The sequence below is a fragment of the Protopterus annectens genome, chromosome 13.part0 (genome assembly GCF_019279795.1).
Source record: "Protopterus annectens isolate FY-2018-M chromosome 13.part0, PAN1.0, whole genome shotgun sequence".
NCBI lineage: Eukaryota > Metazoa > Chordata > Ceratodontiformes > Protopteridae > Protopterus > Protopterus annectens.
In genome coordinates, this window is record NC_056747.1 from 510,633,931 (window position 1) to 510,656,635 (window position 22,705).

Below are 22,705 nucleotides of genomic sequence, written 5' to 3' on the forward strand. Positions count from 1 at the left end.
AAATTTAAGGGTGAAGTATTTAGGCAGATATTCTGAAATTAGGAAGGAATCAAGCAGTACTTACTGAAAATAAAGAATTAGCTTGTCGAGAACTATGAAGAGGGGAGTCGCACAAATGGCGGGAGGTTGGCGTAATGGTTAAGGTGCTTACCTTTGAAATACAAGGTGCAGGGTTTGATTCTATGGGGAGGTAGCTATGGCCCAAATGGCTAGGTAAGAAGTTACCAGTAGTTACCTATGAACCTATGAACTAATGCTGGTCTCAGCACAGCTTCACTCCATTGGGATACAATACTCCTTTGCTTCTTCTCTCACCAGAAGCAAAATGTTAGCACCAATCCCTAGAAGAGAAGTAGGCCACGGCTGTTTGGTGATCTACAGACTTGCCCCAGATGATGCAAGGGTCTGCAGGCTTGTAGCCTTTTTCTGGTAGATGCCTCGAACAGCAACCAGACCAATCAGGTACGTTATGCACAGACACTCACTCTCCAACCAGAAAGAGAGTCAGAAATCAATGCGCTCTGGTCCTACTCTCACCAGGATCAGAATACAAGCACAGATTCCAAGCTGTCACCTATAAAGCAGTTATTAAGCTTTCTGGTGATCAGCAGTCTCCAAGAAATAATGTAAATGCACGCCTTCTCTCACCAGGAGAAAACAGAAGCACTAATCCCAAGATGACTACTGACAGGCAGAATGTGGGCTCTCCAATAACTGGTGGTCTTGCAATAAGATGCTTAAAGGCAAGATGAAAAAAATCCTCAACACTGCAGTGTACACTACAGGAGTTAGATGCAGGTAACTTAAGTTTTACCTGTCCAAAAAGTTATGTTTTAGTGGAGAGTCACTATTTTTAAAACAGCAAGATAGATTGAAAATTTGACTTAAATCTGATATCCCCTTTGCAGCTGTCGTACAGACCAGATCCATACTGCACAGCATTGACAGTCATGTTTTTGCAGGGAGGTAAGCTCCCTGTGGGGGGGGCTTCACCCCTAATTCCAAAAAATGAAGCCAGCAAAAAGTAGTTTATTAAAACTACTAAGACCACATGTTATAAAATTATCCTGGCCTTCTTCACCCCTACACCCCCTGCCACTTATATATTCCAACTCCGAGATGGCATTACAGTGCATAAAAGGGTAAATCTCCCAATCCGCACTGTCCCATGATCTCAATACGAAACACCGCCCACGTATGCACCACCTTCCATACTACAAATTACGCAGATGATGTAAAGGTCAACTGCATAGTAACAAATACCATACTAGAGTCGGTCTTCCAGTTGACATTTCAATCTTCTTCTAAGGTATCTCTGTATTCTGAATACTGCACTTGTAATTTTCACACAAAGCATGTTCGACATAATAATAAACAGAGTGGGACATCTGTGTGTTGTACAATGGCATCACCTATGACAAGAGTCTTGGGTAATGTTTGGCTTGTTTTGTCAGCTTTGCTCTTCAGGCTCCACTGGGTGTAGGTGTATGTGTGGTGTTTGGTGTTACTTTCGGCAAATGCTTTAGGAGTTTGCTGTTAACAGGCTCAGGAGGTCTTTGAAGTTTGTGAAAATAGTTTTTTAGTGCCTCAGCATAAGTTGGTCTATGTTTGTCTGTGAACATGAGACAAATTGCTACACATTCTCAAGATGCCCATATCTACCAAGCTGGCTAAAGCGACCTTCGGAAACTGCATATCCAAGTTATCAGGACCTGTATTTGGATGGGCTACTGTAGGTCATGGACTGAGTTATACTGAGGTCTCCTTGGGTGATCTCTGGGGTTTGGCACTACGTTAGACTGTGCTAACATTTGACAATAGTGCTTATTTAATGTGCAAACTAGCTGCACTAAGCTTGTCGTCAAGTAATGGCTTTGTTTTAGCCACACTAAAGTTACAGGTTTCAGTTCCAAGGATAGTTTTATAGATGAAATTTGCTTTCTGGATGTTTGTCTGTATGGGGCACTGCTAACTTCTTGTTGCAATAACACAGATTTCTTACCAGTGTAATGCTACAACAAAACAACTTAAAACTAAGTTAGAAATTCAGAAACTTAGCTTTATGTAGGGCAGACACAAAGAACGTGGGAAAAAACAGTAGCAAGGTAAACAGAAAGGCACTGAAATGCAACTTTAAGCAGGTATATACAGGTATAAAAAGTACTAAATCACAAATTCTAGAGTAGAAGTCACAATACTCCACTACTGTAATCCCACCACTGATTAAGACACCAGACTACTAGAATGCAACTTTAAGCAGGTATACACAACTATAAGTACTGAACACAAATTCTGGAGTAGAATTCACAATACTGCACTACAGCAATCCTACCATAGAGTACGGTACCAGACTATGCAGAAATTTGCCAGCGACACTGTAATAAAATGATTAAATGGGCTCAAAATCTGGCAGTAGATCACAGTCCTGCCACAATTGTGAAGGAAGATACAAGACTGAGGCCCCAGATCGTGATCAAAATACAAAAAAAAGCTACATTATACATGTAATTCTACTTTTGGATACAGAAGTGGAGTGTAATGTATAAACAATGCTAAAATCTTGCAGCAATACACAATCTTCACACAACTGCAAATGAAGGTACAAGACCAATGTCCCAGAACAAACTAAAAAATGCAGACAGAACTTTTTTTGGCTAAACCATGGACAAAAAAATCAGAGAAGCACAAAAAACATTTATCACCACATAGGTCACAACAAGCACAACTTAAAATATTTAAGTAGAATTTAAATAAAAAGCTTTTTTACTTCCTTTTTGATGAAAAGCTTGTATCTCACAAACCTCAGTGTCTTGAGCAAAATACTTTGAGTGGCTGTAGCTCTATGCTAAATGTAGCAGACTTTCTAAGGATCCAATCTAATACAGCCAATACTGGATCTCAAGTCCTGACATTAGTCCTTAAGAAACTTATGCCCACACACATTATTTTAATGACAGCAAATTCAATACTAATTGTGCAACTATTAAAATAAACTGTGTATGCCTCAGGATGCATATCCCAAATTAAATGCAAGTGCAAACTGTATTCTTTGTTAATACCATTTACAAAGGGATTCCTACCCATCTTTTTTTTTTTGTTGTTGATCATGTGAAACATGCTAATGGAGACCCTAGCTCTAACCGAACTGTTACAAAGTACAAGATCCAAATAAGGTTGCAATGACATGCTGACACTAACTTCTTAAGTTACGTTATCCACTTTGGGAATGTAGGGTAATATGATGCGGTGAAATGACAGCATTTCACTGCTATCAACTATACTACATCTGATATCTAAAGGTGAAGCTACTCGGAATAAACTTTTAATTTACATATGTGTAGAATTCAAGAGAGTTAACCCAATTCTGTACATCTGTTTTTAATAGCATTTCAGTTAAAATCTTTATTCACTCAACATACGCAAATTAAATTACTCCAAAAGTAACACATAAATGTATATGTCATAGCCAATTTTTTTATATTCTGGCTGCAAGAAATATGGCATTCACCTTTAATACTAGAAGTATTTTGCTTGTACTGCTCTTCATTTGCTTCTCATGCAATGGCAAAATAACTAAAGGTACAAACCAATATTAGGCATTATAATAAGAACACTTTCACATCAGCAATTTTAGCAGGACTACCTGAATATATTAGCAAGCTTTAAAGATCAGGAACTTTCTTTTTCTGAATGCAGGATGTACGTTGCTTCATAACAACACACATTTTTTGGCTTTGTTGAAGTGTCTTAATCTACCAGATGTTCAGTAGCAAGCCCCACCCAAACCTTGCCCAACACCCATGAGCAGGCGTATGTTACAGAGCATTCATGAATAAACAATTTTCCTGTGTTCGTCATCCACAAATTTTCAATGGGATCAGCAGGCACATACTGCAGACATGTTTACCCACTGAGAATTCAAAGAAATTTAGTAAAAGAAAGTCAGGTTTGCGTTGCACAGTCTATCACAAGAAATAGTCATGATCCCAATTCCAATCACATTTTAAAGCCCCGCCTCCATGCTCAGTCCCCATTTAATGGGTCTACAGTTACTTCCCCAATCCCCCCCATTTTTCCTACAATGGAAACTGAAAAGTTTCCAAACTGCAATCTATTCTTACACAGTTTTGATTACTCTGCATCAAGGTAGCAGCTACTTGAATAAAACACCTTCCAGGCATTTCACTCCATGAATTACATTCTTCCAAACTTTAGCTGCTAAAACATTCTACCCAGTTCAAAAGTCACCATCCAACTGGCACACTAACAGTGTACTTGATAAGACTCATGTCCATTACATCAGCTCTCTACAATGCCTTCCTTAAAAAAAAAAAAAAAAAAAAAATTCAAAAAGTGAAACCACTTGACTAGATGTAGTCTTGCCAGTTTTCCAGTTTCACAGATCAGCGTGAAGTCTGGCACTCTATTGCCCAGTGAAACAATCAAAAAAGCACACAAGCCAAGAGGTCTATACCCAAAATGTTGTCTCAGAGACTGAGGATAGAACCAGAAGATTTAAGTTTACTGGCACCGTAGACATAACACTGAAAATACTCTTCTTCGGAACATAACACACAGGAGTACTGCTCAACTCATGTATGCCAACAAAAGGAGGGCTGTATTAAAAACCTAAGCATGTCAGACTCCCAGTCCTGATAAATCTAAAGCATATCCAAAAGTGAAGCCATTATAAAACCTTTACGTAGCTACAAACATGCAATTACTTCATAACAAAAGCACTGCATTAAAGTGGTCTGCAAATCTAACAGGGCATTATTGACAACTAGCTCATAAGAGCATGCAAAATGAAGGAAAGCTCAAACTTGCCAAACAAATGACGAAACAGATTTACCAGTTGCACAGTCAACACATAAAACAGTTTGATAAAGCAGTCCATCTAGAGTAACAGCTGAAAAAGGCTTCCATGTGGTGGAACTACCGTAACAAGTCAGGGATGATTCCAGAACCATGCTGTTAACATTTTCAGTCTTCCCATCTCTTCCAAAATGGGATACTTCCAATTCAAAAGATAAATACTCAAGCCTTACATCTTAGAATTAGTAACCCAAATATGCAACAAAGTTAGTCTTAACCAAAAAAGGCTAGTTTCTGTAAACACCAAAAGCAAGTCTGTATGGGCATAATGGCATAGCCCCAGTACTCAATAAAAACTGCCATTACCCAAGTTGGCAAGCAAGAGCAGCAAACTGATTTTGAAGAAAATAAAGTAATAATGCCAGAGCTAAATGCAAAACAAGCCCTAAAACTAAAATAAAATATTTAAGTCTATGAAACATTTTAAGACTCTTTGACAAGCCCAGGAGTAGTTTTACCCCTAAAACTCTCTTAGCTTTCAAAAATCCACTGCCAATAAATATCATCTTGACCCTCTGGACTCATCAACCTCTCAATGTAATGATGGGAAGCGTCAGCAAGGTAACTAAAATGCTCTCCCAAGTGCTCATACCATAACTGAAATAAAGGTTCTCTCTACTCCTCTTCCCCACATCCATTTTGGAACGTACTTGCTTCAGACTACATACAAACTGATCCTCAAAGCAAAAATACCAGGGGGCAGCAACAATAAAAGTCTATTCTCATTATGGAGCACACCAGATCGTGCCCCACAACAGAAAATTATAGTAAGCTGTGGTGGGACAGGGCTTCCCGCAAGGAACATACTGCAGTTTGACAGCAGTCAGTCAACTCCTTGCAGACAAGTTTACAACACAGTATGCAATAACAGTGATCTTGATAAAGCTTAATAAAGGTTTACAATGTCAGATATCAAGATTTATCCAACATCCTTTTTTTTTTCCTCTGTCTGAACCCTACCCAGGCCTTTATTACTAATGCAAGAAAACTGTACAGTCCATCTGCTGTAACCAGCTTCATAATTTCTAAGTAAAACACCCAATAAAACAGCAGCCTAATGTTACTAGTAAAAAAAGCAATCATAAAAGTAAATTATAATAAAGTTGGTCTGATCATAAAACTGAATTATGATACTCTAATGCTTTCAAGAAAGTGGCTGAAAAATCATACCAGTAACATGAAACAGTCACATGACTGTTTTTATGCAGCTGCTGAAATAGTGCTGTAAAGTTCCTTTCAAGGATTAAATGCAGCGGTTATTCTACTGGTTTCTGTACAAATAACTATTATTTGTCCTTGTTTTGGTGTTTTTGTCAAAAGTAAATAGGAAAATCTGAGTTTTGCAAAAGCCATGTTTTATTATAGAATTACATTTCTGGACAAGTCTAGCATGTTTATTTTGGAACACACCTCTTCTGTGATAATCAGGAAGCAATGTTTATGTCACTAGCAAATCTGTATGCCATGACAGTCATGACACATTTGCATATTACATCACTGGCTTTCTGCTCATCAATCACGCTGCCCGCACCCATTCCTGTGCAAATCGGGCAGTGGGTTAAGACCCCTCAATAATCTCCTTGGGATACTGCCAGGGCCCACTGAGACTTTTTGACCTTAGCTAGCTCCACCAGGACCTTCTCCCTGTTAATAATTGGGGTCTTATGCTAGCAGGTATTCATGGGGAGGCAGGAGAAAAATGGGGATGAGGTACGAGCTACATTTGTCAGCCAGCAAATTTGCCATGTCACTCAGCTCACTGAAGGTAGCACCATCGACCACCAGTTCGGCACACTGATGTGTGCTTCCCCCGAGGTTTTAACATAGCTGTAGAATGCCTTGTGGCTGTCTTTAACCTGTGAGACTATCTTGATCCCATAACCAGCCTCTCAGTTTCCTGTTTAATATAGTTAGAGAGCTCTTATTGCTATGGGGGTTCCTTTTCCTGACTTATGACTGTTTACTTTTTGTTATGTACCCTATTAAGGTTAGGATTCCATCAGTGTGTTTTGCTTTTAAGAGTTTGTTTTAGGCTTACTTCTAGTAGGTCCAGCAGCCTCTACACAGCTATTTACTTGCTTGTACAAGCTCTCTGTGAATAACTCTGCATAGGTGGCTGTGAACTCAGGGTTGGGAGGGGCACTGAAGTTTGGCAAACTATTGCTTAATATGATGTAGTACACTTTGCAACAGTTCCTATCACATAGTTTGCTGGAAATTTTCATTCTGAATGAGACAGCTTTATGGTCCAACCTCACCAGTGTGGACAGGACACGGAGGGGGGCTACACTCTCCCATGCTGGTGAGTGCCAAGCCAATATGTTTGAACCCTGGTGGTTTTGTGCACTGTTTGGTCAAGTGTATTTGTATTAACAAAGTCCAGGAATCATTGTGCCTGAGAGTTTGAGGTAGTGTAAGTTTCCCATTCTATAGTGGGTAAAGTCTCCCATGAATAGGTTAATAGGCTTAATGGCGAGTGTCTCCAGCAGGTCTAGGTATGACTTTTGGAACTATTGGGACACAGGGCAACCTATAGCTTGCCAAGATATGGTAGCAGTCTTTTGTATGTGGACAAATTCCAGGGCATCATCCTGTTTAATGTAGAGTTATGTTTGCTGCCAATATAGACTGACACTCCTCCACCTTTTTGTCCTTGTCCGTGCAGCTGATGTCACAAATGTGTGGAAGGCATTGAAGCCTAGAACTGTCTGAGTACTTTCTGTAGGCTTCAACCACGTCTCCGTAACGCCACAGATGTCCATATTCTCCAGACTTAGAAGAGCTTGTACAGTGACGAGTTTCTTGCTTAGGCTTCTGGCATTCAGCAGTACCACCTTTAGGCTCCTGGCATTCAGCAGTAACACCTTTAGGTTTTATTTGCTATGTCAGGAGGCTTATCAATTTGGCATTGGCTATCAAAGCCTTTAAGGTGGGGTGGATAATGTTTCAGCCAATATTCGAAAGCCTACGGAAGAAAGGTGCAGACCATCCCTTGCAAAGCAACACTGCTTGTTAACGATATCCTCCCATGCTGACAAATATTGAATCCCCCCTCAAAAGACACCAGGACTAAGCCAATCATCTTTTGTTCGTACTGTGGCATCATACTTGCTGAAGGTAGAATGCTGCTCAATGCAAGGCACAAATCTGCCTGAGACACTTTCAGAGAGAGATCAACAATATCCCTTTCTTCACATAGTCCAGAGAAGCACATCTCAGCTTGTTAGCACCCACATGGCCTATGACAGAATCATACTGCTAGCTGTGGTGTAATGACTTGTGTGCGTGCATTGCTTAGCGGATCCTGGCTCCAGATACGCAACCAATTGTCATCTTATCCTTGTTCATCTGTGTTGTACAATTGCGTTCCCTATGACAAAGAGTCCCGGGTAATGTTTGGCTTTCTTTATCTGCTTTGCTCTTGAGGCTCCACTGGGTGTAGGTGTGTGTGTGGTGTTTGGTGTTACTTTTGGAGAGTGCTTTAGAGTTTACTGTTTATAAACTCAGAAGGTCTTTGAGGTTTGTGAACTTTGCTTTTTAGTGCCTTAGTATACGTTGGTCTGTGTTTATGCAAAGGACACGGTGGTGGTTATACTGCGTGCATTTGTCTGTGAACATGAGACAAGTTGCTAAACACACTAAGGATGCCCATATCTACCAAACTGGCTACAGAGACATTCGGAAACTGCATATCCAAGTTATCAGGACCTGTGTTTGGGTGAGCTACTGTAAGTCATGGACTGGTTTATACAGAAGTCTCCTTGGGTGATCTCTGGGGTTTGGCACTAGACTAGGTTAGACTGTTAACATTTGACAGTAGTGCTTATTTAATGTGCAAACTAGCTGCTCTATTCTTGTCACCAAGCAATGGCTTTGTTTTAGCCACATTAAGTTACGGTTTAAGTTCTATGGGAAGTTTTATAGATGAAATTTACTTTCTGGACATTTGTGTATGTATGGGGCACTGCTAACCTCTTATATTAAAACCAAAAAAAAATTTCTTATGAGTGTAATGCTACAACAAAACAACTTAAAACTACCTTAACAAAGCAAGTTCAAGTATTTGAGGCCTTTAGAATGATTGAAAGACAAAAATAAACAAAGTAAAAATAAGGCAGCAGCACTACTGTCAACTGAAGTGAAAAAATAAAATAAATCTTTTACCTGCCAAGGATGGAACAGGATTAACTCAGGACCCCCTTCAAAGTGTGGTGAGGGTACCAAGAAGATGGGGGCTCTGAGAAAATGTGCAGGAGACAATTTGTAGTAAGGGTGGTTTACTCAAGTGCAATACTGGTTTGCTGGGTGGGCAGACGGATACATAGAAAACAATGGGTTGGAAAGTTGCCACAAGGAGCAGAAGCCAGCGCCACAGCCTTTTAAAACCACAAGATAAGGGTGGGATGGTTGGGAAAAAAAGTCAAACCAAAGCTCTAATCCTATGGTTAGAATTTCAGAAACTTAAACGTAATGGCTCAGTAGGACAGACACAAAGACTGTGGGAAAAACTAGTAGCAAGGTAAACAGAAAGACACTGAAATGCAACTTTAAGCAGGTACATACAGATATAAAAAAAAAGTACTGAAAAATTCTGGAGTAGAATTCACAAAACTGTCACTACTGTAATCCCACCACTGATTAAGGCACCAGACTATAGAATGCAACTTTAAGCAGGTATACACAACTACAAAAAGTACTGAACACAAATTCTGGAGTAGATTTTACAATACTGCACTACAGCAATCCTACCATAGAGTACGCTACCAAACTATGCAGTAATTTACCAGTAACACTATAATAAATGATTAAATGGGCTCAAATTTAGCAGTAGATCACAGTCCTGCCACAACTGTGAAAGAAAATACAAGACTGAGGCCCCAGCTTGTGATCAAAAATACAAAAAAGCTACTTTATACATGGAATTCTACTTATGGATATAGAACTGAAGCGTAATGTATAAACAATGCTAAAATCTTGCAGTAATACACAATTTTCACACAACTGCAAATGAAGGTACAAGACCAATGTCCCAGAACAAACTAAAAAAATGTAGACATACAGTTTTGTACTTCTCTGATTTTTGTCCATGGTTTTGCCAAAAAAGTTATGACCACACACATCACAATAAACACAACTCATTACAGCAGAGTGACGTCTCCAGGCTTTTCTGCAGTTACACCCTACTGCTCCTCTAGGCGTCAAATATTGCCTGTTCATATTTGCATTAATAATTCCAAAACCATGTTACATACAAGGTACCGGAAAATTTTATCTTGAAGCATACATGATAGCAACCACAACTGTATTGATATATGACTTCTGTCAATGGGTATTTGTTAAAAATGTAAGGTGATAACTTCAATTTTTAAATGCTGAAGCCACGCCCACTAGGAGTTAAAGGTACATACTAAAAAGAGCTCTACTGGAGGGAATGAGTTAAAATATTTAAGTAGAATTTAAATAATTTTTTTTACTTCCTTTTTGATGAAAAGTTTGTCTCACAAATCGCAGAGTCTTGAGCAAAAGACTTGAGTGGCTGTAGCTCTATGATAAATACAAGAGACTTTCTACCTAGGGATCCAATCCAATAAAGCCAATACTGGATCTCAAGTCATAGATTCATAGAATGATACTAGGCTATTGGCCTAGAGGCCCTTATAAGCCTAGCCAAGAATTTCACCCATGTTCCCTCAAAGTCAGCACCTGTTTCCAGTGTTCAGCAGGGACACAGGTGGGATCCCAGGAGTGTATTCTCTGTTTCCCATCAGGTCGTCTAGTTTGCTCTTAAAGAGGGCTAGAGAGGTACTCTGCTTGACATGTAGAGGGAGTCTATTCCACAGATGGGGGGGGGGGGGTCTTTGGGAAACAATTCTATCCCACCAACAAGTTCTATTAATGTCACAGATGAGGTTAAGGCCTTGCATGCGGGTTGTGCAAGTGGAGTTGACTTACGGAAATGCGGCAACTCCATCAAGGCTAGGTCCGAGATGGCCTTGTATGCCAGACAAAGGTCACCTCTGAGCAGTCTGTATGAGACTGAGTAGAGGGACAGGGCTTTTAGCCCTTCTGTATAGGACAGATGTTTCAGACCCTGGATTTTCCTTGTCACGAACCTCTGTGGTCTCTCCAGCTGTTGCTTGTGCTTGGTAAGGTACATGCCGAAGGCAGCATTGTACTCTATGATGGGTCTGATAAGGGAGGAGTACAGGGATGTTATGACCTCCTTATTCCTGGGTGAAATATCCTTAATTTATGAGGTGGGCCAGGTAGAAAACCTTCCATACAACAGAGGAAACGTGGTGGTCAAAAGTCAGGTTGCTATCAACCTTGGTGCCCAAGTCCCTCAAGACTGATTGCATGCTTAGTACATAGTTATTAATGTGATAATTAGTGGGAATCCGATTTTCCCCAAAAGGGGATAATTATGCATTTCTTGGGATTCAGTTTGAGACCATGCTTCTGGCACCAGTCATTAGTTTGGTTAAGGCCCTCTTGGAGGATGTTCACATACTAGGGGAATGTAAGACAGCACCCAGCTTGCAGCCATCTGCAAACTTTGTCAGACACAGACCACTGGTTTTGGCTTGCACCTCAGAAAAGTATATCAAACTGTAGAGGCTCCAAGACTGATCCTTGGGGTACACAGCTCATTATGGGTCTACTACTAGAGGTGGCTTCCCCTATTTTGACTGAATGGGTTCTATCAGCAAGCCAGTTAGCTACCCAACTGGTAACATACGGGTTGATGCCTAGCTGGGAGAATTTATTATGCCCCAGTAAGGAATACTATCGAAGGCTTTGGCTAAGTCAAGGTAGGTGGTGTGCGCATTCGTCCCCTCGTTCATGGCTTTGGTGACTGTTTCGAAGAAATCAACCAAGTTTAACAGGCATGATCTCCCTTTGACAAAACCAAACTGTTCAGGGTCAAGCGTTTGGGGGTTGCCAATGTTCTTGTTTATAAGGGCCATGATAATGCATTCCATGGCCTTGCAGATCTGGCTAGTTAGGCTGATAAGACCCATAACTGCCTGAATCAGTGGATGCTCCACCTTTGTGTAGAGGGGTGGCAGTGGCTGTCCTCCATTCAGGTGGCATGAAGCCGGTGCTCAGGCTTTGGTTGAATAGGATGCCTAATGGACCTGAAAGCTCATCCCTGAGTTCATGTAAGATAAAGCCAGGGATGTTATCAGGTCCCATGGAGACTAATTTTTGCCTTTGAGAGGGCATTAAAGACCTGCTCCCTGGTGGTGGGGACCAGGTGATGGGGATGCCCTGGCTTACTGATGGGGGACAGGGGTGAAGTTTTCACTGAAGCTGCTTGCCAGTAAACTGGCTATATCTATGGCATTTGTGTATGTTCTGTTATGGACCACCAGTTCACAGAAGGTTTGGGTGTTACTTTTGAAATTGCGGACATACGTGAAGAAGGCCTTGTGATTGCCCTTAGTGGATGCAGCCAATTTGGACTGGAAGTTAGCCTTAGAAGATTTTACCAGTGACCTTATTTGCTTGTTCAAATAAAGGAGAAATTGCTTCCAACTTGGCACCTCGTCCTTCTTGGTCCAGACAGCAATTTTTTCTTTTTATTATAGAGTTTGTTTATTGTTGCTGTCCACTAGACAAGTTTAGTCTTCCTTGAGGAAGACAATTTGGTCCTGTCAGGTATTGCCGAGTCCATACAGCTATGTAGGTGCTCATACAGTTTTTTGGTGTAGGTTTGAACATTAGTGCTCCTTCCAACTGAAGGGACAATGTCTGTGAAGCTGCTTATACCTGCTTTGAGGAGACTGCAGTCAGCTTTGGAAAAGTTTTTTTTGTTTGAACCTGAAGGTCAGGGGAAATGGTGACTTCAAAAGTGATTGCTTTATGGTTGGAACTTATACCAAGGAGGATGACACTGCAGGGATATTACAGTGGCTATTCGTGTTGGTTAGGACCAGGTCCAGAATTTTTTTCACCTCTCGCAGGGGTGCTGATCAGCTGATCCAATGCACTGGCGAAGTTGAGGAATCTCTGGGCATTCATGTTTGGGCTAGAATAGGTCTTCCACTCTTCTTCTTTCGGCTGCTCCCGTCAGGGGTCGTCACAGCAGATCAGCTGTTTCAATTTCTTCCTGTCCTCTGCATCTTCCTCTGTCACACCAACCACCTGCATGTCCTCTCTCACCACATCCATAAAGCTTATCTTAGGCCTTCCTCTTTTCCTGTTACCTGACAGCTTCATCCTTAGCATTTTTTTCCCTATATACTCTGCATCCCTCCTCAGCACATGTCCAAACCAACGTAATCTTGCCTCTCTGGCTTTGTCTCCAAACCTCCCAACCTGGGCTGACCCTCTAATATATTTATTCCTAATCCTGTCCATCCTCATCACACCCAGTGCAAATCTTAACATCTTCAACTCTGCCATGTCAAGCTCTGACTCCTGCCTTTTTGTCAATGCCACTGTCTCCAACCCATATAACATAGCTGGTCTCACTACCCTCTTGTAGACCTTCCCTTTCACTCTTACTGGTACTTGTCTGTCACAAATCACTCCTGACACTCTTCTCTACCCACTCCATCCTGCCTGTACTCTCTTCTTCACCTCTCTTCCACACTCACCATTACTCTGAACTGTTGATCCCAAGTATTTAAACTCATCCACCTTCGCCACCTCTACTCCCTGCATCCTCACCATTCCTCTATCCTCCCTCTCATTCACACACATATATTCTGTCTTAGTCCTGCTGACCTTCATTCCTCTTCTCTCTAGAGCATATCTCCACCTCTCCAGGGTCTCCTCCACCTGTTCCCTACTCTCACTACAGAACACAATGTCATCTGCAAACATCATAGTCCACGGGGACTCCTGTCTGATCTAGTCTGTCAACCTGTTCATCACCATTACAAATAAGAAAGGGCTCAGAGCTGATCCTTGATGTAATCCCACCTCCACCTTAAACGCATCAGTCACTCCCACAGCAGACCTCACCGCTGTCACACTACCCTCGTACATATCTTGTACCACTCTTACATACTTCTCTGACACTCCAGACTTCCTCAAACAATACCACAACTCCTCTCTAGGCACCCTGTCATATGCTTTCTCTAAATCCACAAAGACACAATGCAACTCCTTCTGACCTTCTCTGTACTTCTCCATCAACACTCTCAAAGCAAACATTGCATCTGTAGTGCTCTTTCCTGGCATGAAACCATACTGCTGATCACTAATCATTACCTCCCTTCTTAACCTAGATTCCACTACTCTTTCCCATAACATCATGCTGTGACTGATCAGTTTAATCCCTATGTAGTTACTACAGCTCTGCACATCACCCTTATTCTTAAAAATTGGTACCAAAACACTTTTTCTCCATTCCTCAGGCATCCTCTCTCTTTCCAAGATTTCATTAAACAATCTAGTTAAAAACTCCACTGCCATTTCACCTAAACACCTCCATGCTTCCACAGGTATGTCATCTGGACCAACAGCCTTTCCGTTCTTCATTCTCTTCATAGCTATCCTTACTTCCTCCTTGCTAATCCACTGCACTTCATGATTCACTATCCGCACATCATCCAACCTTCTCTCCCTCTCATTCTCTTCATTCATCAGCCCCTCAAAGTACTCTTTCCATCTGCTCAACACACTCTCCTCGCTTGAGTACATTTCCCTCATTATCCTTTATCACCCTTACCTGCTGCACATCTTTACTAGCTCGGTCCCTCTGTCTAGCCAATCGGTACAGGTCCTTTTCTCCCTCCTTAGTGTCCAACCTTTTATACAACTCGTCATATGCCTTATCCTTAGTCTTCGCCACCTCTCTCTTTGCCATGCATCTCATCTCCTTATACTCTTTTCTAGTTTCTTCATCTCTCTGACAATCCCACTTCTTCACCAACCTCTTTCTCTGTATACTCTCCTGTACTACTTCATTCCACCACCAGGTCTCCTTGTCCTACTTCCTCTTTTCAGATGTCACACCAAGCGCCTTTCTAGCCATCTCTCTTGCTAGCTCTGCTGTACTTACCCAGCTATTTGGTAACTCTTCACTGCCACCTAGTGCCTGTCTTAACTCTTCCCTGAACATCACCTCACAATTACCATTTTTCAATTTCCACCATTTGATCCTTGGTGCTGCCCTCACACTCATCCTCCTCTTCTTGACCAATGTCATCCTACAAACCACTATCCTATGCTGCCTAATTACACTTTCCCCTGCCACCACTTTACAGTCTCCAATCTCCTTCAGACTGACCCTTCTACATAAGATATAATCCACCTGTGTGCATCTTCCTCCACTCTTGTATGTCACCGTATGCTCCTCCCTCTTGTTAGAATAAGTACTCAGCACAGCCATGTCCATCCTTTTCGCAAAATCCACTACCATCTGACTTTCTGCATTCCTTTGCTTAACACCATACCTACCCATCACTTCCTCATCCCCTCTAATTCCCTTCACCAACATGCCCACTGAAATCTGCTCCAATCACCAGTCTCTCACCCTTGGGTACAGTCATCACCACTTCATCCAACTCTCTCCAAAATTTTTCTTCCTCGTCCATCGCACACCCAACTTGCGGAGCATATGCACTAACAACATTCATCATTACACCATCAATTTCCAGCTTCATAAACATCACTCTATCAGACACTCTTTTCACCTCCAAAACACTCTTAGCATACTGTTCCTTCAGGATAATGCCTACGCCATTTCTCCTCCCATCCACACCATGATAAAACAATTTGAACCTGCCTCCAATACACCTAGCCTTGCTCCCCTTCCATCTAGTCTCTTGCACACACAATATACCAACCTTCCTTCGGTCCATCATATCAGCTAGCTCTCTCCCTATACCAGTCATACTGCCAACATTCAAAGTTCCGACCCTCACTATCATAGTTCTAGCCTTTACCTGCCTTCGACCATGCCTTCCGCCTCTTCTCCTCCTTCGGCCAACAGTAGCCCAATTTCCGCCAGCACCCTGTTGGCCAAAAGTACTGGTGGCGGTCGTTAACTCGGGCCTCGACCGATACGGTATGTATAGGTGTACTTTTGTCTATGGTCAGGTAAAGTCACCCAGGATCAGGGTAGAGGGTTGAATCTTGATGGATTTAAGTAAGTCTAGATAGGTGGAGTGGGCGTCCTGACTCATGGTTGGAGGTCTGTAGCTAGCTATAATTTGAATGAGTGTTTTGTCAACAGTTAACTGGACTTGGAGTGTCTCCTGTGCGTCATACTGTTTGACCAGCCTGGAGGTGTGTATGTCTTTGATAAATATTGAAACTCTACCTCCTTTGGCTTTGCAGCCCTCCATTTGGGGTCTGAAAGTATGGTAGGAGGAGTATCCTGGTAAGGCTGGGGTGCTCTCCACAGCTTTGAACCAGGTTTCAGTAAATGCACAAATGTCAGCATCCTCCAGGACAAGGAATGCTTGCAATGAGTGCAGTTTCATGCCAAGACTCCTAGCATGACCTTTAAATTTCATTTAGAAGTATTTTTCATGTTGGTAGTTTTGTGCTCATGACTTTGCCTAAAAAAGACATTATGGGGGAGGCAAGAGCCTTTGTCAGATGCCTGAAGCCCAGGGGAAACAGATGAAGGCCATCTCTGGCAAAGCATCGTGGTCTGTCAATCATGTCTTCCCAGGCTGTCTGGTACTGGATCCCCTTGGAATGACACCAGAAACTAAGCCAATGGTTAAAGTCAATAATTTTCGGTTTGTATTGAGGCATCATTCTGGGTGATGGTAGGATGCTGCTTAAGGCTAGGGACATACCTGCCTGGGACACATTCACCGAGTTCAATCATGTCTCTCTTCACATAGTCCAGAGATGTACGTCTCAAGTCATTCACACCAACATGGACTATAACACAATCATTACAGTACCTGTTAAGAGACTTCAGTGTGTGCATGATATGGCAGATTCTAGCACTTGACAAGCAACTTACCATGGCTTTCTCCTTGTCTAGCCTGGTGAGAGGCAAATGTTTGTGTCTCACAATAGTCTTCCCTATGACTAGTATAGTATTTGTGGCTGGGCCTTAGAGGCTGTGAGACACAGACATGTGTACTATGTGTGATGCTTGGTGCTATGGGTTGTGATGTGTGTGTTTTTGTTTCACAGGTCTCTTTTGTTTAAGTATGTTTTTGTTGAGAACCTCCACATATGTAGGAGTGTGCTGTAGAGGTGTGGGTGGTGTTAGAGGTGTGGTGTTCGTAATGCTTGTGCAGACAACCTTCTCAGTGCCCAATGTACTAGCTTGTGACTGAGACAGCAAGGGGTTCTTAATGCAACTGCATCGCTCACATACCGTATTCTTAGATGGTAGTAGTACAGAGTTGTCTGTGTACATAAGGCAGTTGCTACACTACTTTAGGATGCCCACATCAACCAGTCTAGCAGGAGAAACCACAGGAAGCTGTTCGTTCATGGGTATCAGAATCTGTGGAAGACAGGTCAGGGATAGTAGAGTGGGTACTATCAGAGGAGAGTACCTATAGGTGTGAGTAGGGCTGGATAAAAATCAATACAATAGCTGTAGGTGAGGGCCTCACTTACACAGGAGTGCTGGTAAGGGAAAAAAATGCAACTGAGCATGGGGTGATGACGATGGGCAAACAAGCACAAACCCACACAAATGTAGGGTTTAAATGCCACAAAAATGAAAGTAAAATAGAAACACTGGAATTGACCAATCAAACCTTGTCCCTGAGCTCTTAGCGCAACACCCTATACCAGACTAGTTCCAACCAGTTCACTTACTCCCACTAAGTGCATGCAGGCCCTGGCCAACACAAGATGGCATAGCAGGAAACACAGGAATCATACAAACAGATCCAGATACAGCAAAACCTGTAACCAGACTATGCTAAAGATATTTTAACTCTGTTTAGGTTGATTTAACACAGGAGAACAGATACACACTTAAATATAACAGTAGCAAACTAATTTAAACAAATTAACCAATAAAAAAGCTCAAAACTGAGCCCTGTTCCAGCAGTCTTTGTTCAGACAGGTTCTAAATGCACACTCCTGCCACTGGGGTGCAGGGGAACCTTCTCCAAAAAGCTGGCCTGTATTAGTGCTCAAGTTATACAAACAGAACTACATTCTGCAGCTCTGAATCTAGTCTATGCTACAGCAAATAAGGTGCACCAATTTCTGAAAGAAACAGTTAAAATATGTAGGCATAATAAGCCTTCAACCAGCAATTCCAAGCTCAGAAGGGCAGAATCTACCCTCTCTTCCCACAAGAGTGTAAGCTACAAACCTTCTTAATGTAAAATAACTGGCCTGAAACCCAAGTGCTTACACCAGAACTAAAACACTTTTAGCATAACAGACACTAAGCTTTCAACCAGCAATTCCCAACTTAGAAGGACGTAAGCTACCTCTCCTGCCACAAGAGTGTAGACCACAAACCTTTTTAATGTAAAACAACTGGCCTGAAGCCAAAGTGCTTAAACCAAAAGGCTTACAATAACAGTTAGAATTTAATCAGGCTACTAACAAACAGTAATAAATGCAGCAGAATAAATGCAACTGAATATTTTTAAGAACAAGTAGAAAAAGCAAACTATAGTAGTAAGAAACACAAATACAGTAAAATCAGATGAATAAAGTGCTATATATTTTTTTTCCTTTCAGTTAAGTGGGAAGGGATGAAACAAGATAATTCAGGGTTAAGAAACTAAGGGGGTGGGCCTTCCGAAATTATCTCTCTCTACTCAGTAGAATGAGCTGATGAGATGGGACTGGGAGGATTGGCCAAAATGAGACTTACAGTAGGGACGAGCAACTCAAAAGCCACCAAATTTAATTTAAGAACACAACAAGGACTGGGTAGGAGAGGGAAGAATGCAGCCAGAGATGAGCGATATTCAGAGCAATACACAAACACTTCAGCTAAATGTGGATATTTCCAAATAAAAGAGCAATGCTGTTTCTCAGCTCCTCCACTGATTAACTGATGCTATTCACAGTCTGCAAAGAAATTCCAGTATTTCAGAAACTTACCCAGACACATTATTTTAATGACAGCAAGTTCAATACTAATTGTGTAACTATTAAAATAAACTGTGTATGCCTCAGGATGCAAATCCCAAATTAAAAATATGTGCAAACTGTTGTATTTGTTAATATCATTTACAAAGGGATTCCTACCTATCTCGATTTTTTTTTTGTTAATGTGAAAGAGTCTAATGGATACCCTAGCTCTACACCCCACTAACACATAGTACAAGATCCTAATAAGTTTGCAATGACATGCTGACATTAACTTCTTAAGTTATTTTATCCACTTTGGGGAATGCTGAAATTACAGCATTTCACTGATATCAACTATACTACATCTGATATCTAAAGGCGAAGCTACTTAAAGTAAACTCTTATTAATTTACAGACGTGTAGGAGTTAACACAATTATGTCCGTTTGTTTTTAATAGCATTTCAGTTATAATCTTTATTCACTCAATATACGCAAGTTAAATGACTCCAAATGTAACACATACATATGTGTCAGTGCCAATTTTTATATTCTGGCCGTAAGAACTATGGCATTCACTTTTAATATTTGAAGTATTTTGCTTGTACTACTAGCACTGCTCACTTTCTTACGCAATGGTACAAAATAATTAAAGGTACAAACCAGCTCTGACTGCAGAACTGTCAAGAGCTGTTGCTACTTAGGTATCATCCAGTGGTTTGGAATTCAGCTGCGATAATACTTACGTACCAATCAAATATTAAGCATTTTAGCATGACTACCTGAATAGATTAGCAAGCTTTAAAGATCGGGAACTTTCTTTTTCTGAACGTAGGATGTACCTTGCTTCTAAACAACACATATTTTTAAACAGACTTTATGCAAGGGCATCAGACGAGCAAATCCTGTTATTGTTCAAGGCTTTCACTTAGCACTTCTAAAATACACTCACAACGTTTTTCATCAGCCTGTCTAATTTCAGCCGCTGGTCTTCAGCTGCATTTTTAGGAATAACTAAAGGTTGAGGCTCCTTCTTTGGACGAGGCGGCTTGGGAACTACAGCAGCCATGTTGTAAAAACAAAGTCCTCATCAAATGACGTTTAATGAGCGCTTGATAATCTACGTAGGCTTGTTACCTCAACAACTAGAGTGTGTTTTGTTGTTGTTGGTGGTGGTGGTTAGTTTACTTAAAAAAACTGAACAAGCAGGCATACCTTCTAGTTATGCTATTTAATGACAGTAACATTTTTGATAAAATCAGATAATCTGTATTGGTATATATTTTTAAATGTTATATGAGTGCTCATACTGAGTCATATTAATTCAGCTAAATAACATTTAAGTATAACGTACATACATCTCAGCCTCAGAGCAAGAAATCTGGACACGGCCACAAATAATGGAAGAAAATCACTGTAATCACATTCTCAGGAGCTTCCTAGCTGAAATTGCTAGTAATGAGTTAAGTGTTCCACATTTGCCCAGTTGAGCCTAATTATGAGTGCTGGTGTTACACATTTAGGAGATGGTTGAGCGAGGGCAATGGTTGATACCATTTCGTAAGTATAATCAGCTCTACTTTTGTCAGAGAAAATTCTAGGACAAAATTAGGGAAAGTCAGAGGGGGCATTGCTCAGATAACTCACAGTGTTTTATTCCCTTCTACATTCTTTACAGTAATACGGCTCCATGTTTTTTTTTCCTACGGTGTCTAAAAAAGAACCTACGTGAATAATTTACATTACAAAATATAAACTTAGGGAATCGTGCACACGATTGTAAGATAGCACATGTTAGGAGCTCATAGCAATAACCCCGAATGGCGTGTTTAACGTTCTAGAAATTTGATAGAAACTAGTGCTTTAACTGGCCTGGACCACAGCGACCCCTTTTCAGTCTTGATACGGTTATAGGAAAAACAAAACTTTAAAAACAAGTGAACAAGTACTGACATAAACGTGTAAACAAGGAGCAGTAACCCCATCGGATATCTGTTTGACATTAACTGTGAAGTAATGATTGGAAAAATTACAAGAATAAAAAATAAGGTCAGCCGTGAATCAAAGCGCAGCAACAACTAAAATAACAGTAGAAAATATCTATCTACCTACCTTAGGGTTACCACCTGTCCCACTTTGTGAGGGACAGTTCCACTTTGGGCAGTTGTGTCCTGACAAAAAAAATAAATAAAAAATGGCAAATGTCCTGAGATTTTAGGACAAAATTATTTCCTATATTTTATGTAATAGTTGCATAAAACAGTTATTCTGTATCTAAAATATCTAAATGTTATAAGAAACAGAATGAGCAACTAAAATGCTACAAGAATACGCTTTTATTTAGGCAAAAAAGTTAAGTTCTATCATTTGTACTGACCGTGGGTATGTGTTGGCCTGTAAAATCTGATGTTTGTACCAAAAATGTCCCACTCTGGCCATTTGAAAAGGTGGCAAACCTAACCTACCTATCTATCTATATCAGTGTCTTTAGCAAGATTTACCAGGGAACTAATCTAAGGGGGTGGCGAAAGCCAACACATTCTGGCTAGGCTTATAAATGCCCTTGGGCATATAGCCTAGTACTTACCTATGAAGCTATGTCCACAATATATATCTATAGAGTTATGACACACGCGTGTGCGTTTGTGTGTGTGTACACATTTCTTTAAATATATGTATGTGTATAAATGAGAAGTTAGCTGAATAAAAGAATGTGGCTTAACGACAATTTTCTGAAGTAAAAGAAGTCTATAACTGTAATTACTGTCATTATTTTCAAAATGGAAAAAAACAGGATCCAACCAAGAGACACACTGAGGCACAATAATTTAGCGCTTTCATCCACTTTTAATGATGTGAACTTCTTCAGAAAAAATAATAATAACCACCTACCCATCTTTTAAATGATTCATTACAGGAAATGATGTCATAATAAAAATAAACTAAACAAGGAAATGTACAGGACTAGGGGATACAGACATGGGTTTCTTGCTTATTAAAGAGGCTACAAAGATGAATCTAATGTTACTGTAGTTTTATATAAACAGTTCTAATGATGAATTAAAATGATTTGGTATTATTTACCACATATGTCAGTTACTAAGTTCTTAGCACCTTAATCACTGAGCGTGCCTGACAAAGTCTTTCAATGTGGAACTACCAGAAACATGTACCATCTGATGTTGTAAATCTTTGTACATTCATTACAAATAGGACTTCGATTCCGTCCCCAGAACCGATACGGCTGCTTCCAAGCTCGCACCAGCCAAAAACTCTCAGCTAAGACCTACCCATAATGCCCCTCTCCTAGTTACTTCAGATCTCATTTGCCGCATTCCTCGTCAGACGTGCTAGCCATCTCTCTCAAAGCTAAGTAGAAAATTGTAATTTTTAAGATAGTTTCTCCTCAAAATTTCTTATTTTTAGTCAATATAGCCTTCTATCACTGCTGCCTATAATCTACTTCTATTCCCTACCCTTTATCTTGGTAATTTAATTTCTACCATTGTTAGTACTGTCTTTCTCTCCTGCCTTTGATAGGCCCGTCCTTACCACTTGTGGTATTTTTTAAATACCATTGTTGGTATTCTCTCACATTTTTCTTTCCCTTCTTTTGTTTTTTTCTATAGGATAGCCTCATTGCCTTAATATGTCAGACAAAGCTAAGGTGGGGTTTAAACAGTGTGACAAGTGTGGTTGTAAGATGCCCAACTCGGATGGACACGCTCGTTGTGTCTACTGTTTGGGCGTGGATCATATTAAAGCTGACTGTGACATTTGTGCTAGTTTTAGTACTCATACACTAGCAGAATGTAAAAATAAGCTTATTTTAAAAGGTTTAATTAAGACACCTTT

The 22,705-nt window shown here is 40.7% G+C and overlaps 1 protein-coding gene and 1 non-coding gene across 2 annotated transcripts in view; both read right to left on the reverse strand.

Annotated features, from left to right (window-relative positions):
- The window catches only part of PRKRIP1 (PRKR interacting protein 1), a 353,977-nt gene extending 334,013 nt beyond the window's left edge, over window positions 1-19,964 (reverse strand). Inside the window, exon 1 of the mRNA XM_044054135.1 lies at window positions 19,803-19,964. Coding sequence (XP_043910070.1) covers window positions 19,803-19,919 — 117 coding nt within the window. The 5' untranslated portion in view covers window positions 19,920-19,964. The remainder of the gene's footprint in view (window positions 1-19,802) is intronic.
- Window positions 4,481-4,615, reverse strand: LOC122788491. Its single transcript, XR_006362692.1, has one exon. It is a non-coding gene; the product is annotated as a small nucleolar RNA SNORA57 (small nucleolar RNA).
- Window positions 19,965-22,705: the final 2,741 nt, after the last annotated feature.